At 42.7% G+C, this 9,641-nt stretch overlaps 1 protein-coding gene across 5 annotated transcripts in view; it reads right to left on the bottom strand.

Moving 5' to 3' along the window:
• PATL2 (PAT1 homolog 2) overlaps window positions 1-9,099 on the bottom strand; it is a 741,315-nt gene extending 732,216 nt beyond the window's left edge. For 4 of the 5 annotated variants that reach the window (XR_006104671.1, XM_042475641.1, XM_042475638.1 and 1 more), the window contains exons 1-2: window positions 9,012-9,099; window positions 7,840-7,942 (exon numbers count right to left, since the gene is read on the bottom strand). Coding sequence is in view for 4 of the 5 variants with exons in the window: in XM_042475641.1 (XP_042331575.1) it covers window positions 7,840-7,942; window positions 9,012-9,047 (139 nt within the window). In the remaining variant the exon portion in view is untranslated. Of the gene's footprint in view, window positions 1-7,839; window positions 7,943-8,521; window positions 8,640-9,011 lie in introns of those variants that run through there. The other variant, XM_042475640.1, reaches the window with a different exon arrangement.
• Between the last annotated feature and the right edge of the window lie 542 nt (window positions 9,100-9,641).

Genomic DNA, 9,641 nt, shown 5'->3' with positions numbered 1-9,641 from the left:
AACACAACCTAATTCGGCTTAGTTATGTGCGAATACAAACCAGTTTGGGATTTTAGCTATGTGAGAACTTCTTGCATTTGGGGTTGTGTCCTGTTCTAGATCCTTGTTGTTCTGCCACTGATCTGGAATGTTGTTTTCTCTCTCAAAAGCTTACATAGATGAGAATGGGGGCAAAAGTCCTGGTTATAAGATCCAGAGACGAGCTCCTATGGGTGAACATTGAGAAGGTGATGGTATCAGCTGCTGGTGAAGAGACAGTCCCAAAGTCTGCTGGAAGAGGAGAATCTAAAGCATACAGAATACAGAGCCATGCTAGAAGATGTGGCAGATAATGGAAGTCCTCAACACTGAAGCCCAGCTTTGTTCTGTGATGCCATGGAGGAGGAAAAGCAGAGCCATGCTGATCAGGAAGAGGATCATATAAGTGAAGAAAAACAGAAGAACAAAGACCTGGGAGAACCCAGCAGTCATAGAAGCTGTGCGTGGCCAGTCTACATTAGAGGTAAGTGTTAGTGCAAGGTCAGGTATGTCCTACAAAATTCTTCTTAATCAGACTTGTGCTGTCTCCTGTATTGATCTTGTTTTTCCTAGCCCAGATGTGGGAAATAGGTAGGGTGTTCAAAAAATTAAAAGCAGGAGGAGATGCATGGGCTTCAATCTGTGATAAAGAACATGTGAGATCTGTCAGGGTATTTGAGGACACATTTGAATGGAACTTTTGTTGGAGAAAATTGGGATGGTTTGCTCTAGAAAAATAATTGTGTTAATGGCTGTTTGTGGTTTGTGGCAAATTTATTTTATAACCCTTTCTAAATGACTGTAGGTAAATGATAGAGCGCATGCAGTGGTTAATCCTGATTAAGGTACAAAGACATTGGCAGTGAAGCAAACTAAACTCCATTCTAAAGTAAGAAAGTTAATTAGGATCCTGGTTTAATCTGCTTTCATTCTAGGTAAGAACTAAGAGAGAACTGGCAGGAAGAGAAGAGGTGAAAAAAGACATAACAGAGGGATCAGATAGATAGACCACAAAAAGGACACTTGAGGATCATTCAACTATCTAACTCTATTACTGCTGCCCGACTGTGAGGCATTCTTGAACTTTCAGTGTTAAGTATTGTTGCAGTTCTGACAATAAGACCATTTGGAATGGACTGGTATACAACAGCCCTCCCTATTGGAATTACCTTGAACTCAGATGTGTTAATAAATTTTTAGGAAGTACGTTTTCTAATTTATAGCTTTTCTAATTCATTTATTGCTCATTTGGTTTGAGGTATGACAAGCAGGAAGAAAAATATTTGTGTCTGGCTTAACGCCGAGTAATCCTGTCGCCATACTTAGGGAGTCTAGAATTCTGTTCTGTGGAGTAACCCTCTCCTCTGGTTAGAATTAGTATAGGGAGAAGGAAGATTTAAGGTGTGACCCATTTGGTTCATCTGATGCAAAATATTTAGTATTTCAGGATATTTGGGAATTGGAAAGTCACATTTAAATTGGCTTTCTCCTGACCTCGAGACCTCAAGCAACAACAAAACAAAACAAAACCCATATCTAGATCTAGATTAGCTTTGTAGTTTAATATTACAATGGTAATACAGTGGTCCCTCCAAATGGCACTGGGCTAGGTGAAAGGACACCTGTGAAATGTGGTAAAACCTCAGAAAAACAAAAACCAACACTATTCTTTTTACCTGAGAGAACACTTCTCTAGGAATCGCCAGGTCCCTCACGTGCAACTCGGTGGTCAACCCCTACCATGATCATAGAATCACAATGCTGAGGACCGACAAATGCCTAGAAAAGTGTTTTCGCAGGATTCTAGGTTCTCCCAGCGAAGCTCTATGGTCATGTCTGGCAAAAGTTGCACTGGAGAAACCTAGAGATCCGTAGAGAGAACATATTAATCAAACCACAAATAATCAAATCTGCAAAAGTCAAAGTTGCAAATGTGGATGGCCAACTGTATTCTCTTTTTAAAACTGAAAGAAGGTCTTTGGGCATAATAATTTCTCTGCTTCAGCTCCTTACTTCATGCCTCAGTGGAATGTTTGCATCCATGCAGGTGGTGTACTTAAATGTGGGTGGCTGGACAGAAAGGGATTCGGTTGGTGTAACCACCCATCCTGCTACTCAATAGTAGCCCTTTCCTGAGACTGGGTTCAGTTGTCTTGATGGTGGTTTTTGGTGCCCTCAGCTAATTCATTCATCTTGAGACCTCTCTGTCAGAACAGCTCAAGCCTTCATGTCCTCTATGACAACCATGGGTCTGTCCCAAGTAGTATCTAGATTATCCATGCTGCAGGACACACTCTGGACCTGGTGTTCAGTTTCTGGCTGGGGGTGAGAAAACTTTGTACAGTTCCATTATCATAACTACCTGGTGGTTTAGACTCACTGGAACTTGAGCTTCTAAAGGGATAGGGTCCACCCCTGGAGGCTTATGGATCTGGATGGTTCCTGACCGCTTATAGGGAGTTTCCGTGTTGCCTTGGCACCTGAACCTGTTGAAGCCCCTGGCTGATCTATGGAACAGGGAACTGACCAGGGCAGTGGACATGAATTGCTCCCTAAGCATTCCTTCTCATGTAATGAGCCAAGTGGGCACCCTGGTTCATATGAGGTGATGAAACATCGGCGGTGATGAATAGAGTGGGTCAGAGACTAGAATGACAGTGTCAAAATCTCATGGGAGTCTGACCAAACACAGGCTAGAGCGCATGGGGATGCCTATGGTATGGGTGGGTGGAAATGAAGTAATCCTTTTTGACTGCCACCATTGCATCCACACAGTGTCATCCAGAGAGCTGGTCCCTAAGTGGTCGGGAGCCTGTTTACATCTGCCCTACAAAGCAGTATAAAACCACTTGGCAGCCTGTTGTGAGGAGTTTGCACAGTACTTTAGCAGATAATATTGCCCAGATCCCTCTGACTGGGAGGTTGTTGTAGGTTGATACAGGGCAGTGTATGTAACTTTGGTCCCGAATTATTGGATAAATTTCAGTTTTCTGCGGATGTAGACAAGGTGCCTTGAGAGGTAATATCACCATCTGCACACTGAACCAGGTCCGTCTCTGTTTGTTGAAAGCAGCCTAAGGGGGGGATTGGTGGATTGGTGGGAGAAATGAATGCCTCACTACAGCAAGGTGAGTTTCCATCTTGTGGAAAAAAGAGGCTGTGGTGAGGCCATTTTGAAAAAATACGTCCTGGACCCCACTGTACTGGAGCACTTGGCCGTGTCCAATATCTTCTTTTTGGACAAAGTGTTGGGAGGATTTGGTGGCCTCCTAGTTCCAGGCATTTCTGAATAAAAAATGGATAATTTAGATCTCTTTCATGCCTTGTTATGGAAGGGAGAACAGCTTTGGTCGCCGTGGTAGATGACGCTACACAGAGAAGTGTGAGTACACAGCTGGTCTTTGTTATCCGCTGGGATTTGTTCCTGGACTTCCTGTGGATAACAAAATCAGTGGATGCTCAAGTCCCATTAAATACATGGCATAGAAAAATGGTGCCCCTTATATAAAATGAAAATCAAGGTTTTGCTATTTGGAATTTATACTTTTTGAATATTTTTTCAGACTGTGGATGCTTTCAATCTATGGATAAAAAAATCTGTGGATAAGGAGGGCAACTGTAGTCTTCTTTTTGATTCGGCTAGACCTCTCACAGCTTTTGGGTTGCCTCTCTGGTGATGGGGCACTATATTACAGTGGCTTTGGTCGTTCCTAGGGGGTGGTGTTTGGGGAATGCCTGTTTGACATCCTGGCTATATTTTACATTTTTTAATCATGGCTTGGTTCTGTTTCCCATACTGTTTAGTATTTACATGAACCACTAGAGGAGGTCATCAGAGTTTGTTAGGTTCAGTGTCATCAGTATGTTGATGATGCACAACTTTTATCTCTCCTTTCCATCGACTCCAAGGAGACTGTTCCTTCACTAAACCAACTTGACTTCAACCATCAGTAATGGGCTGGATGGGGGCAAACAAATGAAGCTGTAATCCATACAAATAGAGGTGCTCCTGGAAGGCATATCAGGGAATAGGGGTTCAGCTGTGATGGCTGGGGGTTACACACACCCCTAAATCTCAGGTTCACAGCTGGGTGTGCTCCTGAATTCAGATTTGAGTCTGAGTGGTCCGGGTCTCGTGGCGATGACTGGGAATGCATTTGTCGTGTACCATGCACCAAAGTCTGTGACAGCTGCGCTAGTCCCTTGAAAAGGTCAGATCTGGCCATGATGACACATGTCTTGATTGTATCCCATTTGAACTACTGTAATATGGTCTATGTTAGCTGCTTTGAAAACTGGAAATTTCAACAAGGCTTAAAATACGGCATCAGGCTGATGACCTGGGCTGATTGTAGGGATCATGTATCTCTGCCTGTTGAAACAGCTACATTGGCAGTGCTGGTGTTAGTTTTAAAGCCCTACATGGCTTGGATCTGACTATCTGAAAGACCATATCTCCTTTTATAAACCAGGGTAATGCATTGAGATCTACGGGACCAGCCTTTCTTTCTTGGCAGTCCCACCACCCTTGCAGGTGGCAGTTGGTAGAGAGAGCCTTGCTTGGCGGCTGCTTCCCAGCATGTGGAACTGGCCCTTCCACAAAAGGTCTGGTTGGCTCCTTTTTCTCCAGCCTTTCCCGCTGCGTAGTTGAAGACAATGTTTATTTAGGCATAGGCTTTTATAATTTTCGTAACTATGAGTATTGCAAGTGTGTGAAGTGGGTATGTGTTTCCCTCTTTCCTTTCTCTTTCTACGATATAAGGCAGTCCACCCTCGACCTTTTTCTCAGGATCTGTTTTGGGATCCCCTTGTGAAAACGAAGTTTTGAATATAGGCCAATGGGCACACAATCGTGTGTGATTGCGGGCGCGGCCCCCTATCTCAGATTCATCCCTCCGTTCGTCCCATCACACATAAAGCAAGGGACCCGAGTCCAAAGAAACCACAATGAACAGAGAGAGGCACTGTACTTTTATCACAAGTGTTTTACCAAGTTTTTGTAGTTTGGTAATTTAATACTTAGTAATTTTTAATCCGATTTTAATGCTCTCTTTTGTTAAGTTTTTAATTGTATTGTTTTGGGGAAAAGCCAGGATAACAAAAACAACAGCCATATATGCACAACTCATTCAATATTGTTTCGATGCCATTTTTAGTGTTTTCACTTTGCTGTCATTAAAACATTTTTTTAATGTGTTTAAGTTTGGAATCTTATTTTTGTAATCTATTGTAAATCTGATCTGCCTGTGATTTCATTTTTTGGGAGACAAGGTTGGTCATCCAAAGTGGCAATCCAAAGCCAACTACCAATCCCAAATCTCATTTTCGTTTCTAGCTCATTTTGGGTGTTCTTCTTTGCAGAAGCAGCGCTATCCTCGATCCTTCCCTGACAGGATAAGGGGCAGAACAGTCTTCAAGATATTCTACTGATTACCTTTGTAAACTGCTACTCCCCCCTCTATCCCTCTTTTCTGACATATTGTTACATCCAATAGGAACAATAAGAAAGTTATGTTTAATAGGATATGCGATTATATCAATTTTTTGGAAAGGTGTTTTGTTGGGGAGCTCCCCATGCCAATTTTGTGCAGCATTGTGCCAAAGCAAAAAGTGTTGTTGTTACTCAAAGAGATGCATACTCCAGATATATAGATGTGGATGAATATCTTTGTGGTGGTGTGGAAGCCTCACTGGGCTTATCAGGTAAGGTGGTGTCATAAAATTATGATATTCTCTTAGTCACAAGTTGGCCATATCTGGCATTGTGCTTTTTCTAATGGTGTCAGGGAGAGTATGAAGGAACAAAAAAAAAATGCCAGACACTCCTCCTGAGCGAAAAGTTGACAGAAACAAAGGCATATCAAAGAATTTCCACTAAATTGGTTTCATAAAAGTTCTGAGCACATGGAAGTTGCCACTCTGTAGAAATGCATGAACAAACCTGAAATGAATATAAACAAATGCTGTATTTTCTTTTTTAAGAACATATTGTGCTTCATTTGGAATATTGGCAAAAGTTTAACAGAAGCATAATGAAAGAAGAAAACACCTCCTCTGAAAGACTTGTTGTATAGTAAATCTTGATTTGTTTTTATACATGGTATTCAAGTGTTGTAGAGTCAGCGTAGTACATTGGCACCTTGTTATGCTGCTGGGGTTTGTTTGGTTGTCAGGACCTTTCGCTGGATAAAAAAATTCCGTGGGATGCCTCCAAGTCCTCATTAAATACAATAGGCCAATAGTAAAAATGGTCCTCTATTATAAAAATGGAAATTCGAAGGTTTTCTATTTGAATGTTATACGTTTTAATGGAATATTGTTCAAGCCGTAGAATGCTTGAATCGTGCCATGGAAAAATAAAATCTGTGGATAAGGAGGACCAATTGTATAGAATGTTTTGAATGGTTGACTGTGCTCTGGGGACCAGAATTTGAAATCCCTTTTCAGCCATGGAACCCTGACTGTGTTGACCCTTGGGCACACAAGCAAAGTGCTACCCCCTCTGAAAAATAGATGGAAAGAATGGCCAGACCGCCAAGAGACATAAAAAACACCCTTGTTAGGTTGCACATCAGGGGTACCATACTTATTGGAAATTATTTTGAGGCACACAACAACAACTGCTCAGCGTGTTGGACTGGATGGCCCCTTGTGGTCTCTTATTCGAATTCTATGATTCAAATGAGCATTCAAACATTATCCGAAAGTAACAGGACCTATAAAAGAACAATCCTCTTACCTAATGAGACAGCATCCATATACGATAGGGTTAAAGGACTTAGATCTGCTAAGTGTGCCTCGTACCTACAAATGAATTCGCAAATCAGCTGTACGGAGTGGAAGGGGCATACGTTACAAAAGTCTTTGTGTTTGCAAAGTAATTAACAAAATTACAGACGGTCCGAAGTATCGAAAAGAACGTCATAACGATAAGATGAAGGCACATGGGGGCATAGGAAGAGGAGAGAATCTAAGTCAAGGCGGGTGGCCCGGTAGAACTGTAACGTTGGAATTGTGCATCTCAGTGGATGGAGAGTCAATCATACCTGAGTCCATGGCTATTGGGGGACATAGCCAAGCCACTTTCTGTAAATGCCCTGGCCCCCTGCCACTTGCCACCAGCCCACTGAATATCTGTGGGGTGGAAAGTCTTGAGGGGGAGGATTTCAGAGGAGAGATGTAACAGTTGCTGCTCGCACAGACATTTATAGCTGGTATGCTGCATTACAACAATGGTGGCTGAATATATGGTTTAAACCGGATCAGTTTCGGTCCACTGAGAAGTTTTGTTGATTAGTTAATTTGCATTACAGACAGTTGTCCTTGAATAGCTGTGTGTGTCTGTGAAAACTATGTGTACTCCAGGAAAACTGACCATTAAAATAAAAGGTAATTGCTTACTACTCTCTAGCTTGTTTAATGCCTGAACCCATCCTCACAAACAAACCATGGTTTATTCAACAGCCACAGACCGAAGCCACTGTTTATTATTTTTGGTTTACAAACTCTGCTTTCTTGTTATATCTGAATCAAGAACAGAAGCTTGTTTCCCCAGCTCCCACCTGGAAAAAGAAATTGACAAAGAAACGGGACAGAAACAGTCCTAAAATGGAAAATGAAGCCCCTCTAGTTGGTATGGTCTATCAGTGAGATAATCTGTAGCTAAAGCAATAAGCTACAGTTAACACAAACCATGGTTTAGCACAATATGTGAATATAGCAGTGGGAGGGGGGAGACAACTTGATGCAACTCTTTTATTGTTAGCCAACATTATGATAAAAGAAATATCACACTATACCTCTTTAAACCATTTTTTTTACCTGATGAGGTGAATGTCAAGTTAATATAAAGATCAATTTCATCCTCTTCAGCTGTTTTGTCAACCACAGGTTCTTCATCCATCATAAAGAAATCCTCCAGGATCTAGTTAGTGAAACAAGGAAACAGAATCCAACCTGCTATTAACTTCCTCTAGGAAAGCAAGGAACCAAGTCAAAACCTCTTCCAAAGCAAATATGCAACACCCTATTCGGAAGCAATGTATGAACCTACCCATATTTTCCTAAAATACCTGACCTACAGAGGAGTAAGGCAGTGGGGAAAACACAACTGGCTCAAGAATTTAATGTCTTCGTTTGATACTTACAAAGGGCCAGTACAGAAAGGCCAAAATAAAGCTGCTTTGGGTCAGTTTGGAGGTATGCTGTTTCCCTCTTAAGAGGGAAGAAGTAGCACCAAAGGTGAGCTCTGGTCCTTAGGACCAGAGCATGGCTTTGGCATGGCTTCTGACCTCTTAGGATGCATGGATCATTGAAACTTTCGGTGCACAAGGGAATAAACCAGGATCTGGGGAAAAGAGAAGTGAAAACTAGTGGTTTGAGCGATTGGTGAAAACTCTGGAGAATAAAGATTAGCACACAAACCCACTGGATGACTTTGGGCGAGTCACACTCTCTCAGCCTCAGAGGATGACCATGGCAAACTGGGTCTGAGCAAACTTACCAAGCAAACCCTATAATAGTTCGCCTTAGGGTCGCCCTAAATCAGAAACGACTTGAAACTGCAAAAACAATGGTTTGAGGCTGCTTTAACTGCCCTGGCTCAAGGCTAGAGCATTCTGGGAACTGTAGTTTTGTGTGAGACATTGAGCCCTCTCTGTCAGAGAGCCCAATAAACTACAGTTCCCAGGATTCCCTAGCATGCATTGAGCCTCATGAGTGTTAGAGATAGACCTTGCATCCACACTGGAGCCATAAAGTGCGGTTTGGCGCCGCTTTCACTGCCCTGGGTGGCGCGCTTTAACTGCCCCTGGCTCAAGGCTATGGAATCTGGGAAGTGTCGTTGCAGCAGCAAACGACACTTCCCAGAATTCCATAGCCTGAGCCAGGGCAGTTAAAGCGGCGCCAAACGCACTTTATGGCTCCAGTGGAAGCATCCAAGGGGGCCTGCCTCAGAAACACCTCACAAAATGGCTTCCCTTCTCCTCTCTTACCATTTCTCTGGCTTCCACTTCGCCCCCTTCCGCCATTTTGCGCCGGCCTTCACCCTCTCTCCTCTCTTCTCTCCTCAGGCGACGTCCCTTTCCTTCTTCCCTTCCTCCTTCCCGCCATCTTTTTGAAGCGACCTCGGAGGGTGGGGGCCTTCGCCCCTTGGCTTCATTTAAACAAAATATCCCTAAAAAGGCTGGATTTTCATACTATGGCCGTCAAAAAGTCATTGTGTTCTGTCAACTAAAACCGATTTACGTTACATAATTATGGGGTTACAGACTTTTTTTAGGGCAGCCCTAAGGAAGAGGAAGCTGCCATGGGGTTTTCCCACATGGAAATGTTAGTTCAGAGGGGGTTTTCCCTTGTTTTGCTCCTCAAATGTAAGGAGCATAAGGAAGATGGGTAAAGTATACGTTATGTTTGGTGAAATAAGTTGATGAAGGCGTAAGGTGGAATTTATGATGGAAATGAATGTATAGATTTTGTTGTTTAATATATATAAGAGGAGAGAGAGAGAGAGAAACTGTGATGCAAGCAGCTAAATGGCCAAGGCGATTTTAGGCTGCATCAATAGAAGTATAGTGTCACGCTCAAGAGTAAGTATAGGGCCACCCGATCGCTCTGGTCAGGCC

This window comes from Sceloporus undulatus, chromosome 6, assembly GCF_019175285.1.
Source record: "Sceloporus undulatus isolate JIND9_A2432 ecotype Alabama chromosome 6, SceUnd_v1.1, whole genome shotgun sequence".
NCBI classification, from domain to species: domain Eukaryota; kingdom Metazoa; phylum Chordata; class Lepidosauria; order Squamata; family Phrynosomatidae; genus Sceloporus; species Sceloporus undulatus.
Note: the sequence above shows the minus strand (reverse complement) of the source record. Positions and strands in the feature narration are given on the sequence as shown.